The sequence below is a fragment of the Aquila chrysaetos genome, chromosome 3 (assembly GCF_900496995.4).
Source record: "Aquila chrysaetos chrysaetos chromosome 3, bAquChr1.4, whole genome shotgun sequence".
In the NCBI taxonomy this organism is placed as follows: domain Eukaryota; kingdom Metazoa; phylum Chordata; class Aves; order Accipitriformes; family Accipitridae; genus Aquila; species Aquila chrysaetos.
Window position 1 is genome coordinate 19,691,752 of NC_044006.1, and position 20,066 is coordinate 19,711,817.

Consider the following 20,066-nt stretch of genomic DNA (forward strand, 5'->3'; position numbering starts at 1 on the left):
GTGAAAAGTCAATCAATAAAAGTGTTGGGCTGTGCCCAAGGTTTAAAATCTTTGATTTGACTAGAGGCCTGGGGGGTGAAGTAGGTGCGTTCCCCATTGGAGCACTGCTGTGTTAATAGTTTGTAAATTAATAGTGTTCTTTGCCTTTTAAAAAAAAAAAATGGGGCAGGGTGTGACTTGTCTTCTGGATATGTTGCAGTAATGCTATATTAACCAATTCCACAGACACTCACAAAAGCAGAAAGGGCAATAAGAAAACACAATCTGTTTTAATATCCTAGCAGGCTATGCACAGCTGTGGGTAAAAATACTTTTGAAATTATTAAAAAATCATCTAAAATTCTGAAATGTCAGGTTTTGAGCTCATTTCACAGAACTACCCTAAAAGCCCCCTATAAAATTGGTGAGTTCTGTCAGTAAAAAGCTAGTTTTACAGAGATATTAGTCACAGAAAAGCAAGCAAGTCTAAGTTGCTGTAAGCACCTTTTTATAGAATAAGATAGGAAGAGTTCCATTCCTGTTCACAGAAAGCAAAGCTTCCTAAAATAAGTACAGCAACAAATGAAAGCCAAAAATGTTTAAAAAAAACAAAATTAAATTTATCCTTGTTGCAGGAAAAGGACAACTATACACAGTTGTGTTTTTACAGCTGACCCGAATCTTGAGTACTTTTTTTGCAAGTGAAGACATCTTTCCTGAACTTAACACTTCTTATAAGATACCTACATGTTTCTTCTGACAAGTAAAATCTGCATGGAAAAAAACATAGCACTGGGGAAAAGCAAGTGCTCATATAATATTTGCTGATTAAAATTTTGATTCATGCTGCTTTTTCTGGGTAGTAAATTTGCATGGAGATGAAAATTTCTAAAGCTAGCTGTAGATAAAAAAGAGAGTGCCACCTGCTGGGCTTGGAAATGTGTTAAAGCTGCTTTTTTGGTCATTTATATGAAGTGCGATACTGTTGTTCAGTGTTTTTAGGAGTGGAACTTTGAAGAAATGTTTTTCTTGCTAAGAACTTCTGTAACTTAAACTACATCTTATGAAACAATTTACATCCTCCTTGGTAAGTTTCAGAAATATCATACTTAATTGAATATTAAATCCTTCACTGTTTTTTATAAAGTTTTTATAAAGCCTTTATTTTCCCATGCGTTGTATGTAAAGGGAAAAAGGGAGAGCTACAAATTGGAATAATATTGAGGAATCATTTGTTGTTAAAACATTCATTATTTAGGTGTGGGGTTTTTTATTAAAAGAAGGTTAAATCAATGATAGGTGTACTCCATAAAATCATCATGCATAAAATAATTTTTAAGGCTCTGCTACCTCATACTGAAAGGGATAATTTGTATTAAATTCAGTTTGGCAAATTAGTTATTGTTGATTTGCTGTAAATTATGATTAATGTTGCTAATATTGCTATAAAAATCAAAGGAAAATTTGCTAAAAAGCTCTAGTCAAGGAGTAGTTTTATTTGGTGTCAGTATGATTTAGTTGGTTGTTTAGAAGTATGGAAGCGGATTTTAAGAACAGAACGGCTGTTCTCTGTTCTCATAAGAAAATAAATTCTTAATGAAAACCCAGCTACTGAGTTGTTAAAATATACAGATATTTTTAATGTGAAAATGCAGACCAAGCCTTACAATACAATGACTTAATGGGTAATAACATCTATGTGTTTTCTTGGATTTGAAAAAAAAAAAAAAAAAAAGGCAGACTCTTTACAAGTCAAGAGTCAGTTATTAGAATCCATGGTTCTTTACTTCATGTATCCTTTTCACCACGAATTTTGGGGGGTTTTAAGTGAAATATTCATATCGCAATGAAACTCGTGGAACGGCAGGATCTATTCCCAAGTTAAGTATCACTTTAAACATGAGATTCTCTATTTAGAAAAGCTTGTCAGACTTAAATAAGATCTTTCTAAACCATTTTAAAATAGCAAAAGTGGGAAGAAGACTGGTTCTGTTATTATATAGATAAGTACTGGTTTTTGTCACTTAGGTCAAAGTTGAAAGCAAGGGTTTTGTTGTTGTTTTGGAGTTTTTTGTATCTCAAAGACAGGTAGGAAGCCAGGATAGTTACACAGAATGGGAATGTCTGTAGCTACGTTACCAGTGTGGCTGAGTACTGAGGGGGGCGGGGGGGAGGGGAGAGAAGAAAGGGGAAAAAAAGGGGGGAGGGGGCATGTCTTTTTAAATTTTACCTCTCTCTGGAATGGAATTGTCTGCTGTTGACTGAGCCTAATGTATATGCAAATATGCTTTCAAAGTTGATTAAAACAAGGAACATCAACATATGCTTATCCAATAACCATGACCTCAAATAATTGCTATTCCCTCCCAATCCCTGTGTCACCAAGAGGATTGGCAAGATTTCTACACTGCTTTTTTCCTCTATTTATTAAAGCCTATTTAGGCATTGTATTTTTCCTGTATTGGACTCTGCTTCATTGCCTAAAAAGCTTTCTTGCCTTAAATTATGTTTCATGTAAACCCATTTTTAAGGACCTGTGCCTTTATCCTATAGAATCCTGTAAGTATTAGGAAGGTTTTCATTTTTAATCAAAAAGATGTTCTTTCAGTTCTACTACTGTATTCTCATCTTCCATGCATTTTTCAAACAGTAGGGGAGGATGATAAGGAGAAACAACTTGCTAGAAACAAAGCCAAATACCACCTTAATAGGCGTAGGAAAAAATAACCAGTGGAAAAGGAGGGGAAAATGTAACTATACCTGCTTAAGAAATCGGTCAGATGCATGGCTGTGCTTAGCTAACACGCTTGGCAGAGCAGGGTTTGCATATTCAAATTGAGGATTGTATGTGAAATCTGACTTGAAGAATTTCATCTTCTCTTTCTCCACATTGGAAGGCTTGATTGCAGTCAGTAAACAGAGTTTTTGGCCTGAGACATCACTTTCTTTTCCATGGCTTTTTGAGGACTGGGATTGCTTTGGCTTTGTTAGATTAAAATGCCTCTTAGTTCTACTTCTGGGTCGCGATGGCAGTCCTACGCTGCTCCCTGCAACCGAAATACTGTTTGTAAACTTCATGCTGGTAGACACTGGGCCAGTGACAATGATGGAGGGCTGTCTGTTTGTGCAGTACCACCCACTGCTGAGCAAGGGTAGTGGGACTTTGATTTTGCGGTGCTCATTGCTTCGCAAGGTGGTAGAACACTTCGTAGTTTTTCTGTGTTTCTTGTGGTGAGCAGATGACTGCTTTTGAGCATGGTGTTTTTTCTCCTCTTTGCTCTGCAGAAGGACATTGTAGCTACTGGTTCCTGTTGTGAAAATGTCCTTAAGGATCCCAGAAGGTGGGTGCTGGAGGCTGTTTTCATTATTAATGTTCAGCTTATGTTCTTCTGGACTCAGGACTGATTTTTTAGAAAGCTCTGTCTTAGGCCAGTGAAGTTTTTCTGCATTGAGGGGAGAAAAAAAAAAAGCTGAGGAAAAATTTGATTGTTTCATACAGCATTACTAATCTTAAGGACTCAAAACTGCAACATAAATGAAACACAGCACTTGTCTTAACTGGAGTCACATCAAGTTAATCTTGACTTCTAGACATATGGGAGAATTGTGTGTGTATATCACTTTTGAACAATTAGACTGGGACTTGTAAGATCCAGCTAAACAAGTATTTTATGCTTGCAACTCCATGCATGAGTGCACTGTTGGCAGCTAAGAACTAACTTGTCTAAAACAAGACTCTGTGCAGGACTTTAGGAATGTTTACTGTTACATTAATAAATTTTTAGTTTTGAGCAAAATCTGATTGAACTTTATCATGCAAGGAAGGCTTTGTGTATGGATAAAGACTAACTTAAAAAATAGGACACTGTATAGAAGTATGTGAGCAGTATTTACAGTGAAGTCCCACAGGGATCTGTGCTGTGATATAAGCAGTCTGGTGTGGTCTCATCTGCAAAATCTGATTCACAGAATTTACTCTCAGAAAGGATGAGAACATGGGAATGGGCCAGTCACTGTGAACAATTTACAACACCATACGAATAGTAATATAAGTTTAAAAGACTTCAGTTTCACATATTCCTTCCTAATACAGACAGTAAGCTATAAAGAGGAGAGAGAAAAGAGATCAGCTAGTTACAAACACACTTCTGAGAATCCTTAAGGCAACACTGTCATTTCATCTATTCAAAGTTGTTCTACAAAAACAGCTGGCTTTAAGAAAACACTTGAGAAGAAACATTGTAAACAAAACTGAATGCAAGAAGTGAATAAGGTTCCTTTAATGAATGAACCTTCCTTTCTTGCTCTGACCCCTGGCATAGCCTTCAGGGGAGGTAGGTCCCTGGTGCAGAGCAGCTGCACGGAAAAGTCATTGAGAATTAAAACTGTATTTAATATTTGTGCTGGCTTGTCAGAGAGAAGTGACCTCTCTTCACTGGTTCTAACCATCCCCTTCTCTTGCCAACCACTTCATCCTAGAACATTAGGTGAGCCGAAAGTAAGGGCACAAATAAATCCTGCCACAGAGAAATGCTTCCTACTTCTGCACCTAAAAAGAAACGATTCACGGAACAGGAGATATGGCTGGGGCCTGATTAAAACCCGCAAAAGGGACTTGAGCTTCAGCCCACAGTTATACATAGATGAGCTGTAATTACTTTACATAGAGTAATTATACTCTGAATGGAACATTAGCAAGAGATCATTAAATGCCTCCAAGGGGGAAAAAAAATCAATAGTAGTTTAATTTCAGCTTTATTTTCATAGTAAAGTTAGGTTTTGCTCCCAACATAAGCACCATGACAATGTATTTCATGCTGTTGGATCTCTGTCAGTTCCATGTCAATCTGTGTTCCTCAGTTCTCCTGAAGATGCTGTTCTAAAAAGTAAAAAGACAGAGGTCCTATTTGCATGAACATATGATGGGAAATCTGCAGCCTGGGTGTTTTCTCCACTGGAAAGAGAGAGATATAGAAGCATTAGATTATTCTCTTCCACTAAAACATGCATATCTTATGCAAGCTCAGTTTTGTTTCACAATAAGTTTGCAAATCCTTTTTCTATGCTTGGTGCAGGAACATGCTTCTTGGCATTCCTGTTCAAATTCTGTCAGATCGTTCTCATCACATACGTGACAACCTGTCTACATGGCTTATCTTACTTTACCATGAGCTGTTGTGGTAAGAAACCACAGTTCCCATCACCATCAAAGACACCATCAAAACAACTACCATGAAATGAGATGCATTTCTTAGATAACAGAACAGGATGGCTGCTCTCACGTGTTTGTTTCTTGGCAAGTATTTGAGGTTGACTTCAGGCCTGTACCAAGTATTAGAGTATGAGAATCCTTACCTTTAAGGGCAAATGAAAAGGAAGGTTTCCAGAATGTCTGAACACAGAAATATTACATTTCTGAGCATGTGACTTGGCTTGTGTAGACAAAATTGAAGTTGGAAATTACACAGCTGCTACTTAAAATACAGATGAGATAATAATGTAACACTAGCAGCGTTAATGCTTCACCTTCTCTACTAATCAATTCTCAAAAGACACAAAGAGCAGAGAAGCCTTAAATTGCTACTACACAGGGAATAAACTGAATCAATACCACACATGTATCTAAGAAGTGATAAAGAGAAACAGAATTCAAAGAAACAACTCAAAATGACCTTAAACCGCCCCCAACCTCTTCTGTCAGTTCAATACCAAAAATTCATGACAGTAAGCTTTCATAGTACAGTTGGCCAGTAACAAATGCATTTATATCTGGATAATTTCAGAACATCACAAGTCAGAATTCTCCTGCAAGTGTCACAAATGGTAGTCAAGTGCTGAACACGCACTAGCAGGTTTCACATGCACGTGGTTGACATAAAAAATAGTTGTCCCCAATTCTGTAGTTACTTTATATGTGCAATCTCATAGCAAAGTGATTTTTCAGCTGCCAAACTAAGTATGGCTATCCTTAATTCTCTCCCGATGAAAGAAAGATACTGTTTCACGTGTATTTGTGCTGGAAACCTGGCATCAACAGATAATCCAGCAGATTTGAAAGATTATATTAGATAACATGGCAGTTTTCACACAAGTCATTTAACTGCCAGTCTGAATTTTTGGATTGGTCCTGGGAACATCATTATTTTACAAAATAAACTAGAAAATAATATTTAAGACAACATCAAAATCATGTTGCAAAACACAAAATTTTAAAGTTCTTTCTCTAGTACATTTGTTTAATCTGTAATAGTCCCATTTTAAACTCACTTACATCTGTAAGTCAGACAGCATCAACCAAACTAAAAATACACTGTCTTCTAGGAAACTCAACTTATTAAAACATATCCAAGAGTTTCCAAGGATTAGCAATGCCTGGTGAATGAAACAGAGGTCTAGTATTCTGAATATAAAAACAATTCATGGCACAGCCTGTGTTCTGGAAATATGCTTCAGTGTTTCAAGAAGTACTGAGATATCATACCGCTATAAAGTAGCCAGGCAGAGAATGGATTATCAACCCACATTAATTACAGATTGGCCAGCAGTGATTTCCAGCTTTTAAACTCTGGTTATCATAGGACAGATGTCAACAGATTACTTCTAAAAGGTCTGAGAAAGGCAAATTGAAAGTCACATAATTCTATGCTGCATATTATGCTACATATCATATAGGTTTTATCTTTTGTATCTCATCCACATGTGTTCTGAGAAGTACAAATTTGAATTTCCTGACTTCACATATTTCAGTTTTTGCAGCAGAATACTGTTGAAGAACATATGCCCAAGCCTGCAGTTACCTTTGAGAACCTCAATAAAAACATGTAATTTATGTACAAAGATTCTCTTCATTGGTCTCACTTCCAAACACTCAAAGTCACAAAGCCCCAAGTCCTTCAACAATTAAAAAAAAAACCACAACAAAACTAGCATAGTCTCTCCCAGAAAGATTTCCCATCATGTTTACTTCCACTTATTTATATTTTGTTCCTCTCTGCAACAGCACAGTAATAAAAACATAGGTCCTAGAGACATGGCTGAATTGCTAAATGAAACAATCTATCAGGTTTGGAGTGGAAGGTGATGATGTAGAAAGAAGCAAGGAGGGGGCAGAAGAGCTGCCTGTCCCCATGTTGGCATCATTAGGGTACCAAAGGACAGAAAACCCTCCTGCTCAATGGAAACTTGCTCTGTCTTGGCCTGGAGTAGAGCTCTGCCCCTCTTTGGAGCCACTGTGTTTGGTTTCTTCTACCCCTTAAGGTGGGTTAGCAGGGCAGCCAGCCAGCCAGCCAGTGGCAACTTCCCCCGTGTGTCTAAAGCATCTCACGTGAGAGCAGGTCATGCTGTAGCCAAAATCCCATTGTTCTCAAGATATTTGCTGGAATTGGCAGTACTGGACTTACTCCATCCTGCAGATGCAAATGTACCATGTGTCACAGAACAACACAAAATACCACAGGCTTGATTTTGCCCACAGGGGAGTTTTACCCCTGTGTAACTTCATTTTATATACATGTAGCTATTCCAGTGTCACAGCAGTACTGGAGAAGGGATGTGGCCCAAGACTGCTAACAGAGGATGTGTGGGAATGACAAATCTCATTATAATTCTGCACTAATGAAATACTTTCCATGTCTAAGTTGCACCCCAGTCACTAGCTGTGAATCTTGTAGCATCACAGACACTGCCTAATCCTGTCAGAGGTTATTTGTTAGGAAAAACAAGTTAGACTTTATGTTATATTCAGGAGGTAGGTTATATTGTTGATTTCCATCCTTTAGAAATTGATGAATTGAGCCGATCTTTTATTATGTTAATAATATGTGTGGTAAAATCCCAACATAAGAATTTTTCCAGACTTTGGAGAATGTTGTAGAAAAATCTTCCTCTAGGCTACTGGGTAGCTACTATCCAAGCAGCTTCTCAAATACCTGTTCCATAGATGGAATGAGGTTAATGATAGATATTTGTGGGCACAGATCTCTGTGTCCAGCTAGCCTTGCTCTAAACAAAGTAGAGAGCTCCTGCAGTTTTCAAGCAGCTGTCACTCAGGTTATGTACGCATAATGGACAAATCCTTTCCAAACTGTAGGTGTGATTCTTACGGTGCTTAGCAAAGATGTTCTTGGAGCAGATCCTCCTATCCTAGGAATGTAATGGTCTGAGCCACTGCTTTTGGTTTTCAGTTCACCATTACCATGTTAGAATACGCTTGAATTTTTTTTTTGTATAAATCAGAAACCACTTCCAATAGCTTGACTTGAATTTTTAAATTTATAGAAATGCAGATAATGCATTTCTGTCTACAACTAATGTGAAAATAGTGAAGTTTGAGAGATGAGAAGAAACTACAGGGATGTGACAAGTAAGATTTCTCCTTTGACACATTTTGCAAACGTACAATTACATTACAAAGATATATTTATCTTCGATATTCAGATAATATGAATAGATTAACAACTACATGTAGTTTATGAGCTCTAGACTGTATGGTTTGTGGGTGCAGAGGGCTGTAGAAAGAATATTCTGCAAAAAACAGGCAACAGAGAGTGTTGTATATGAATCTATAATGTTCCACTGCCTCTCAAACACTACAGGCTTATGTTTGTGGCGCAACAGAATCTGACCAGATTCCTGTGGTCTATTTCCTCACCACTATAAACACCCTTAAGGTTTACAAACACTCAAACTTTGAACAGAAAGTGTCAGGCAACTTGAACTAGACAGCACTGGAAGCTCTGTCTATAATGACTGAAAATGGTTTAGCTATAGCGTTAGTCAGCAAGCTTCTGTAAAAATACTGGCATTGAGCTATTTTCTATTTTCACAGCATATTAGTTATTAACTACAGCCTGTATGATGTTGTGAATTTTGACATTTAACTTAAGACTTTTTTTTCCCCCCAAATATCCACCTATTTACTTTCCTTCTGTAACAGCGTTATCTGTCATTCAACTTTAATTCTGAGCTCCAAAACCAAGGGCAAGTTTCAACTATGAGCCAACTTATATGTCTGATTCGTTAACTGCCAGTGTTTGTAAATAACTCTGAAACATCCAGCATTTACAGGACTCATTGGCATGATTTTGGACTGTGCAGTTTGTTTTTTCTTCTTTAAAATTACAATGATATTTAATATGTACTCTTTCTACCTTAAAAAATATGAACTGACTTGTAAGCAATTTCTTGCATGCATGTTTCTACACTGTAACTGACTGTAAGTGACTCCAAATTCAGGTTCTTCAAATTAAATTACATGAGCACAGTAATAATCAGTAAAAGTGAAGACTTGGCCCTAATGAAATGAAGTAACAAACTCCCATTGATTTAATAGACTCGGGATATAATCACAAAACACTGATTTATAGACAGACCTGCACAGGACAAAGCTCCTATCCAAGGAGATCTCTAGCTCACTCTACTGCAGCACGGGTGTGTTCAGGAATGTTTGGTGGAGGGGTATGGACCCCAAATAACTATCTTTCCTTTAAGAAATCTCAATCCTTTAAGATTACAGTTGCTGTTGTACATCTCTAGGGATGCTCTGTCTGATTCCATGAACTTTATTTCTACTGCCATTACCAGAAGTAACACCCTACTGATATCCATGCACAGATGGAACAGCATATAAATTACGCAGAGAAGAGTAACTGTGAGAAATATTGATTATGATTGTGACAGTATGGTATGAGGGACACTAAGCTATCTCCACCGGATCTCTTCTAGATAGATTTCCCCATCACAAAGTAACATTGGCTTGAGGCAGCTGAAGTAATGACACACGAAATGACGTCAAATTTAAACAAGAAAAACATCTGAGTGAAAAATTTGTTTTACAGCAGCAACTGCATTGTAGGTTTTCCTACATACCACAGACACACAGCACTGAGGATAATAGTTTTGTGTGGTATCAAATACTTTTCCATATTATCGTTATATAGTCATAATACAGGGGTTTATATACACATAACTTCTGTGAAAACACAGCAAAGAGGAGAGCCAAAGAGTGAAAGACACCAGATGTAATTAGTAACAGTTTTATTAGCGTTCTGACTTGCATCTTCTGCCCCTCGCTCCGCTGAAAGGCAGGCGGGTGTCACCTCCCCGCTCCCCAGTGCCCCTGGGAAGGGACAGGGCCCGCAGGTAAACACACTGCCGTCCCCGTTCACCGACGGGGCTCCCGCTTCGCCGCCTTCCCTCAGGTGCGAAGCACCTCGCTGCCCTGTCCCCGTGGAGCAGGTACGCTCACGGGAACCCCTCGGCTGTTGTTTTGTTTTTTTTTTTTTTCCGCGGGGGAGCAGCCACCAGCACCCCGCCTGCCTCAGCTCCCGCGCTCCGGGCGCTGTGGAGAGCGCCTGAGGGGCCGCGGCGAAAGCGGCCCCACCTCGCCCCTCCTCCTGCCGCCGCAAGCCCCTGGCCAAGCCGGTAACGCCCCAGCCGCCCCGGAGGCGAAGCCGGTGCCCGGTCTCGCCTCAGGCTGCCGGGCCGGGAGCGGTACTCACCGGTGACACGGATGGACTCCAGCATGGTGCTCCGCGGGCAGCTCTTGCCCCGCTGGCTTCCCCCTGCGCGGCGGGCTCGGCCGGGGCGGGCGGCGGGCTCCCGCCTCCTCGGCGGGGAGGAGCGGGGAGCCCTGAGGGGAGGCGGGGGGTGGGGAGGCAGCGAGCGGCGCCGGGCGCGGCGCAGGCTCTGCCGGCCTCGACGCCTCACCGAGGCCGGCCCAGCCCGGCCCCGCCGCGGCCGAGGGAGCCCGGCTGGCCCCTGCCCGGCAGACAGGAGCCGCTCCGCCCGGACCTGCAGACTACAAGTCCCGGCACGGCCTGCGCCGCCCGAGCGCTGGCGGGGGGGGGGGGGGGCGGGGGGGGGCGAGCTGCACCCTGGGAGCTGTAGTGCAGGGGACAGGGCGGCGGCGGGGCGGCCCGGACGGTGTCCTGGGATGGCAGCCGGCCAGGCGGGCACCGAGCTGCAGCCAAAAACGTCGCCGAAAGAGCCGGCTTTACCACACCGGCACAGCTCGGCGTCAGGTACCGGCAGCACCGGCGGGTTTTCAGCGTCGTCCGTTGCAGGAGCCTAACAGGCGTAACTTGCAGTGAATCCAGCGTCTGCGTTGCAGCATGTTGATATTTATCAACTATCGCCACTGCTGCAATTGATTAATAATTGGTATGATGGATAATTATCCGCCGGGCCTAAGGCAGGCAGAGAAAGGGCTGCACGGGACAGGGGTGCTCAGCAGGGTACGTGCCACCCTGGGAGAGTACGACAAGGAGCTGTTGTCTCTTGCTGAAGAGACTGGAGGAATTGCATCAGAGCAACAGTTTGGGGCAATGACTGATTTTAGTAATCGGGAAGGTTATCATACATTGACAAGTAATAAATAGAATTTACAGCAGAAGATAGACTTTATCTTGCACCCTCCTGTTGCTTTACTTGTGCAATCTGTTGCTTTGCTTGTGAAACCTTTCACTCCTCGAAATGTAATCAGCACATTTTAAAATGCCTATTGAACATCAAATAGGAACAAGTTATTCTACCTTAGCAATTACAGTTGTGTAACCAACTAATGTAGGCATGGTGTAGGAAGATTTTGTACTCTTCATGCAGACTTAAGGGCATGAATGAAGTCAGATTACACAAGAATACATTTTAGTGTGTTAATGCATTTACTCTTCTAAATGGTCAACACTTAACGGAGAAAGAAATTTAATTGAAAGTGACTTAACAGCACAGTAGTGCTCAACATACATTATGTGAATGTAGTGATCTGCCAGGGAGAGGAGAGCTGGGAAGTTGTGCCCTGCTTTGGTTGAATAGCTTAAATGTCTGCCACCTTCCCTCCCATCAATAAATTCATACCTGCAATGTGCTGTACACATAGATACTCTCCGTAACATCGTCCTATAAAGTATAAGGTCTGGCTGTATCATCACGTAGCAGGGATGGGAATTCCACAGATCGCAGCTCGTTGGTACTTCTGAGAACCCCTTTCTGTGTCCTACCTGGAAAAGTTTTACTGAACTTCATGAATCCTTACAGACATTTGCATGTATGCAATCATATGACTGAGCGGATGCTGATCAGATAGTTCTGTCTGCTTTCATAGAACTTTTCACAGGCAATAATTAAAAAAAGAGTTTAAAGCACATATTTTCATTTTATTTACTAGTGCTTCACACACAAAGACAGGCATTCTTAAGACCAGCTACGAAAACACTGAGGTGTCATTTTTCTCAGTCTGCTAGTGAAGAGCTAGTGCTGAAACGCACTTCTACCTAGCTGACAAATTTTATGTCCCTTTTAACTTGAATTCTTTGAGGAACAGAGAAGATATATGCTCTGTCAACATGGCTAAGTTTAACCTAAAATACCCTCTAAAGTACTTTGCTAATACTGTAGTATCTGGAACCCACAGGCTTGTCTCCAAATCTCAAATTGCAGGAACTGAATAAACACTTCTAAAGTTAGAGAGGCAAAGCTATCACTAATGGGTAAGAGTTTGCTTGTGATACATGGCAATGACAGAAAAAAAAACCAAAACCAAACAAACCAGTGAATCATTTCAAACAGTGCAAATAATCAGCACAGACGATGAAGAAACGATAGATGGCTGCTACAATGTGAAGTCAATGTACCGTTTTACCATAACTTCCCAATGGTTTTGCTGTGTAGACCCTAAATTGTCCTCTTAGGGATGATACTTCATATATGCTTGGAAGCCACAGCAATGAAATCGGGAACTCCAGCTTTTGATGTGTATTTTACACATATATCCCCTCTCCTTGCTCCCTCTGGTGGATGCCTTCTCTCCATGTTTCTCATCTCCTGCCTACTTCTCTCTGGTGTCTGTGTGTCCTTTTTCACTAAGTGCTTGGACATTCAGTCACCCCTGAATCTGCTGCCTCCATCTTATTTTTTCTTTTCTTGCTAGCCTCTTTCCTTTGCAGTGTGGCTTGATGGTTTTGTTAGGTCATGCTAGCTCCTGGCTCTAGCAGGAGGATGCCAGAGGCAGTAGCAGAAGGCACAAAGGCGGGATGCTGAAAGGCCACCTGCCCCTGTTTTCTGATTTGGCTCTGAGCAAGCTTTGTCACATTTGTTGATTAAAGGCATAATGTGGAAAGCTCAGTCAAGAAAAACATTACTAAGTATCTCAATATGACAAGAATGCTATATATATATTTTTAATGTACCTCTAGCAGTTCTGACCTCAAAGGTGTCTTAGCTTGCAAGTCTGTCTGGACGGACAGTGGGAAAAAGATGAGGTACTCTGTCACAAAAAAAAATCCTGGAGGCTATCAGTGCAGCTGGCATGGATTGCATTGTAGTAAGGTGAGGGCACATGGGGACAAATGGTAAGGTTTAGGTGAGCCACACTGTGGAATACAGCTTAAATAATCCAGTTCCACAATACGAATTGTTCTATATCTTGGTATCACATATCCCTTGTTAGGAGACAGAATTAAAGCTGACATGCATCTTGTATTTCAGCTTCAACATAACATTACTTCCAGAGATAATTTCAGATTTACCTGGTCATGCCTTCAGAGATAATTTCATATTCACCTGGTCAAATATACTGCAATGTCTTGCATGCAGAAGAGTATCTTTATAGGAATATTAGCATCAATAAGCTCTGCAACATGTACAGTCCGGAAGAGCAGGGATAGATTTTATTGGTCTCTACATCTGTCACAAGCTAACACTGCAAAATTCAAACACACACAGAGGCATATATAAATATATATATGTGCATCTGGATTTTAAATATGCATATATATATATATACACACAGTTATTTTAATGTTGGTTTCATTTGGTTCCTCCCCCATATTCACACCAACATCTTTCTTCCGCTTCTGTGTGCTGACAAGAAAGAATCCCTGAGGAACTAGGAAAGCTGAGAACGAGAGTCCTTAAATAACTCTGCAGAATTTGGCACAACTTCAGGGCCATCAGAGTGGCGAGGTTAGCCTCCCCTCCCTGACTTAATGATTCTTAGCTGGCTGAATATCTTCTGACCAAACAATTTCATTGACCAAGTGGATCCAACTGACCATCCTTCCAGACACATTCTAGAAACTCCTTCTGCAATGTCTAAGATTGCCATCTGATTCCAGATGGGTTGTACATTTCTAGTACACAGCAAAGGCAGCACATGTTTGTGGGAGCTGCTTACTCATAGTCTTACTCAATGGGACTGCTATTTTAAGATGCCTTGAAGAGCACAACTTGATACAGCTCCAGTATTCAGATTGATTTATCCACTGAATTTGTTCCCGCTTTATGCTAAGGAGGCTTAATACCATAAACTCAGCCCAACAAGGGAAAACAAAATGCAGGCAAACCTTGCAGTAAAGTTCAGAGAAGTGAAAGCAATCTAAGATCCTTGTGATGTGAACCTACAAATGTAGTTGACCGATGTCTGTTATCATATGGGGAAAAGAATCAAAAATGTCTTATTGTACACTCACAAATGCACTTATACCTACTAAGAAAAAAGAGGCTGCTTTCCTATGGCAGAGAGCTGGGTTATATAAATACATTAGTCACAGTAAAGCATGCACTTGGTTACAGTATGGACTGATGGGCCAATACACCCCTCTTGACCTTTCCTCCTCTAACCATCTGCCCACTTCTGCAGCAATGCCTTGTCACTACAGGGGTTCTTCTGAGAAAGGCAGGATGTCGCCGTCAGCAGTGGCAGGCAGGACTGGCAGGCAGCCCGAGTGCAGGCTGTCTGCTGAACCGCAAACACCTGCAGATGAGTCAAGACACCTTGCTGTGGCAACACAGATACCAGGTCAGGCAGCACAGGGCTAACGACAATCTGCCCCCAAATAATGAGAATTTTTTAAATGTTTATACTTTGTCTTTGGGCCTTTTGAAGTCTGCCAACTCTTTTGTGGTACTGGAATAATTTCAGTTGAAAAGCAAATGATCAGGTGGGGACTTCACTTGCTCCTTAACCAACCTGAGAAAAGTACAATGTTCCTCTCCCTATTGCCATTCATTTCCTTATCCCTTCCTCTTGCACACCACCTACCTGATCCCCTGTTTTTTGCTGGTCCAGGCTGTGCAACAGACTTAGAAAATGAAACAGGGATATCCAAGAAACACAAAACGCCATCCTAGCAGCTTCTTACAAGATGCAACTTGTGCAGTAATAGGTATGACTACATGGTGTTTTGAAGAAAGAGGCCTCACCTGCATGCTGGGGCCAGCACTCTCCTAGAGCTGGAGTGCCAGTGCTGGGACCAGAGCAACCATTGCAGTTGACCCCAGTGGGCAAAGACCCAGCAGCTGGGGAAAGAGCGATGATCTACTTCTTCATCAAAGCATTTCATTTCATGGTACATTCAGATCCTCTCACTTAGGACGGGATCTGTAGAGCAGAAGGGGCTTTGCCTGGCCTGGAGAAGGTAGTCTGCTGGTAAATCCCATTTTCAAGGAGAAGAACTGGACTCAACGAGGGGCAAGAACCCAAGGTGTAAGCCCACTCTCCTTTTCCAGTTTCCAAGTACGCGCCTGGCACTGCTACCTAGCTTTACTTTGCAGGTTCCTGCATAGTTTGTGGGGTTAGATGGGACTATAAAACAGCTGGGGCTATGTTTATTTACTCCATGGTGAATAATCCCTTTCAACTGGTACTAGTGACAAATTCAGCTGATGGAAATAGTCTTCAGGCCTGGCAGGAACACAAGCCAAGACAGAGTTCTTTTCAGACTTTATTCTCCTCTCTCTCATGTCTGTTTTTGGAGATTCCCTGGGTACCATTTTATGACGGTGCTACCAGAGTCCCAGAGTTGGAGCTCCAGAGTCTCTGAGTGCGGGACAGTGCAGGGCACACACTGTCTCGCCTTCTTACAGATCCACTGAGTTCAAAAGAGATTTTTGGATTAGACATACAAGAAGACAAGCTGCCCGTACCAAGCCACTTGCAAACCGTTGTCAGGGAGCAGCAGCTCTCTTCATGGCCCAAGACCTCCACCATTGCCATGTGGGCTCTGACTCCGGGCAGCCAAAGCCCCTGGAGGTGTGGAGAGACATGTTCAGGGCTCTGACAATCCTCACCACCACTGGAGGGACAAGGGAAGAATCATTTAAAATAACCTTTTGGCCATTTCCATTCCCTTTGCCTTCTTTCATGCTTTATTGCAAGGTGAGGCAACACTGCATCATACCACACCCAGACATTCAGTGACACTGTATTTGTACTATAGACTGCTACTTTATGTTTTACTCCATCAGATGTTTCTGTCCCTCTCATCAACAACGAGCCATGATCTTATTTTCCTATTCCTTTAGTTAGTCTATTTTCCACATCATAATAGTTTTTTAAGCAAAAGCAGACAGAAATATTAGGGATATTTACTCATCTACAACAGCCTCAGTGTAATTGTATATGTAGTTTCGACTGAAGCTGAGATGACCGTATTACCACTGTCCCTCACGGGTATGTGTGTGGAAAATATCATCACCGTTACATTTTAATTGTGCTTGTTCAAATTTCGGTAGAATTTGTCCCTCTGAAAACAGCTTCTTTTTATTTCAGATGTGCATTTTTTTCCAAGTATTGAAAAAGAGATTTCCAAAGCAAAACACTAAGCAGCTTAAAATCCTGTCTAAGTAGCACCCTCTAGTGTAAACACGCTACTATTGCAGAAAAGATTTCATGTTGGTGTATGGATTTTTTTCAGAGGAATGACATGGAAAGTAAAGAGAAAAAAAATATCATGAACTCCTGTAAACCCGTTTCATATCCTTAGGTCTTCCTTGTTTAGCAAAGCATATAGTCTATGCTTAACTTGGAGCACCTACCTTAGTTTTTTAAAGTAATTTTGTAGGTAACATTCTTGGCCTTCCTTATGCATCATTTATGATTTGTTTTATGTGTGTCCTATAGTTTCATTTATTTATTTAAAACATGAGAATAAGATGGCAAGAATGAGGTCAGAAAATTAGCACCTGTTGAGCTTACAGCATACTGAGTCTTCAAAAAAGGAACTAGAACTGACAGAACACTTTTTTTGGTGAAAAATGTTTTTTCAACAAGAATCTCCCAATCTTCCCATCTTTCAGAAAATTATTTCAAGAATATAAAATGTGATACAATTTGGCTGGTGAAATTGCTGATGAGATTATGCAATTACTCTGTTTGCATTATGCTGCAGAGTTGTAAGCAAGTACTGTAAATTAACATAATGGTCTAAATTAACATAATGGCACTTAAGTACTCTCAGGCCCTTTGCTTCATTTAAGAATTTTTATGTCAGCAAATGGTACACCTGTGCCATGTGGATAGAGAAAGAAAAGTGGGTATTTTATAACAGAGACACAAAAGAAGGAAGTCTAATTCCCCTTCTCCTATGTAAATCAGTCAGGAGACCTAAATGAAAGGTCCTGAGAAACTTTCTGTGATTTAGTGATACAAATGCAATATTAGACTAAGAAAACTGTGAACACAATAAATCGTTTCAGAGTGCATGACAGGCAAATGTTTCTTAACTCCCACAGCCTTGTAAAAATGCACAGTTCAACCACCCAGAGATTTTTTCTGAAACTGAGTCCACTTAACTGTCTTTTGCTGTTAATGAAATGAGTTTTGTCTCATTCCTTGTTTCACTATTTTTCCATTTTAATGTATTTTCTCTTCTGTCTTTTCCTTCTGTTTTCTTTGTTATCCTCCCTTGTTATTTGCCATTCTCCACTCTTCTCTTTTTTAATTCTTTTTCCACATAATGTTTTTGCTTTTCCCTCCAGCTTCAATTTCTGTGTGATTTGCCCTCAGTCGCTCCTCATATGAGATGGTGCATTTCAGCTCTGACAACAGTTAACACTAATCCATCCATGTCATCATACAGTAATTTTAGTGTAGAATATAAATGACAGGGTGCTTTTCCAACCTTTAATATAAATGGTGTCTTCAGTGAGCCAGTGTTTTCTTGAGAACCACCCATATTCTGCAAATGACAAGTGAGAGAATAAATAAAATTCACGCTGTTTGAAATTCATTCTGTACATTCTGAAAATGTAGCATATCTTCCCCCAGCAAATGTCCAGTTTAAGGGATTTCCCCCCCCCCCCCCCCCCCCCCAACAACGCTTACCAAGGCAGATTAATAAATGAAGCCTTTTGGTATGATAAAGCACAGTCCCAGCTGAAAGTTGGTCTGTAATGGCTATGGGGTCTCACATTCCTTTAGTCTGGTTGAGCTGGTTATCAATTTCCTACTTGGGCTACTAGAAGAGAGGCTTGTGCTCTGAGCATTACTAATTTAAATCCATGTCACGCTTTAGGTTACTTACTCACAAAACCTGTCTTATTCCTGACATAAATATATTCCTTTACTGCATAATGTCAGCCTAAGTTGCCTCTGTGATTATCACAGGAGTTGACAAAAGCAGCATAATCACCTTTGGCTTGCCACAGAGAACAGGTCCTAAATGCTGCCCATCAAAATGTTTCTGATTATGTATATTTGCAATAGAAAATACACATTAATCCAAACTGCTGTGGTTTGCCATACTATGGACCAGCCCTTCTAGTCATTGTCTGGGAGTGAAATAGCCTTTTCCCAGTCCCAGTCTCTGGCATGCTAGGATATTCAAGTGGATCTGAGGGCACAATTTGGTCTTCATTTCAGAATCACTGAGGAAAGGATGGATATTATATTCTTACTGCTCTTCTGTAGTGCAGGATTCCCTTATACAGGGGTCCTGGTGTGGAGCTTGTGAAGAAAGGAATATCTTACGGCCTGGCTTCATCTTAGGCACCAAGAAACGGAGAGTCAGACCTGCACTATGTATCCTCCAGGATCCACTCGAGGCAAAAAGATGGTGGGCTAGGGGAAAGGGATGTGCGTGCTAGTGGCACAGTCCTCAAGAAGCTCTGTAAGGGCTGCCTCCTTGCCTCTTCCCCAAGGTTAAATCCTTTGTCTGAAGTCACTGGAAAGAATTAATTCTAATGGGACTATAGTCCAGAAATAATGATGCACAACACTGTGTACTAGGCTATACATTTGCTTCTCCTCTCTATGGCATCCTATGCAGCCATACTACAAGTGTGAAATGAGTATCAGCATCTTGACAGCTCTCCATCTGATTAGTGGAAGAGTGAATTTTCTGGTAAAAAATGCCTTTTGAAGGTAAATCTAAACTACAAGGAATACTACAGTCTACTGTGTTATAATGCACTGTATTACCATTCAATAGATTGAATCTGCTTGCAAGGGCAAGATAGGTGAGCATCAACTTTCACTTTGAATTATTTAGCTGTGAATAAAAGGAAGTTGGAAAATACTATTTTTCTCTAAATGACAGGATTACTGAGATTTTTCTGTGAATCAAAGGAAGCATCTTGCTCATCTTTCCTTTGGAATCAGAATTGTGAACTCAGTTTCTCAGCAGAAAGAAAGTTTTAGGAAATATTCTCTGAGGATTACAGAATGGAGCTATACAGTGGACTACACTGGGATGAGCATTTTTGCCTTCAGTATTTTACATTTATCATTGCATCGGTATTATAAGGAAGCCAGAGCTACAAAAACTTTGGCTAGTGCTCTCCTTATTAGTTACAAAGTGTTCTATTCTTATAGAAGTGCTAATGCAAACTTCTATAACCTTCCAAAAATGAAAATACACCCCTGAAAACAGTCAATATGCTTTACAAATTTTTGAAGGAAAACTTGGGAAAGTAAAAATGTTTTTCTTGCCATGTTAAAAGACAAATGACTGGCTTCCATGCCCATGCTCTCAATTCCCATGAAAATTGCAAGCCTGCAAAAACCGTTCCCCAAGTGCTTTGTATTATGATATTGTTACAGAAGGGATTACTTTTCATTAGCTAACCCCTGGCAAGAAGAAATCTTAAACCGTATCACGTGGGGTGAGGAGACAGTGAAGGGTGTGATTCACAATTTTTGAATGCAAAAGGCTGACATAAAATATAATGCTGTTCAGCGGGCAGAGCCGGCTCATTGTTCCGCTGGTTTCAACATGGCATTCCTTTCTTTCCCTCTCTTTTTCTTTATGCCTTCAGATTGTGAAACATCAGTTGAGTTTTTCCATAAGATGCAAATAGTTTTATCAATTTAT

General features: G+C 40.7%; 1 protein-coding gene across 4 annotated transcripts in view; it reads right to left on the reverse strand.

Annotated features, from left to right (window-relative positions):
• KIAA0895 (KIAA0895 ortholog) overlaps positions 1 to 10,781 on the reverse strand; it is a 28,508-nt gene extending 17,727 nt beyond the window's left edge. For 2 of the 4 annotated variants that reach the window (XM_041122313.1, XM_041122314.1), the window contains exons 1-2: positions 10,479 to 10,781; positions 2,740 to 3,422 (exon numbers count right to left, since the gene is read on the reverse strand). In XM_041122313.1, the coding sequence (XP_040978247.1) occupies positions 2,740 to 3,422; positions 10,479 to 10,503 (708 nt within the window). In that variant the 5' untranslated portion in view covers positions 10,504 to 10,781. The remainder of the gene's footprint in view (positions 1 to 2,739; positions 3,423 to 10,478) is intronic. The other 2 variants (XM_030008544.2, XM_030008545.2) reach the window with 2 other exon arrangements.
• Between the last annotated feature and the right edge of the window lie 9,285 nt (positions 10,782 to 20,066).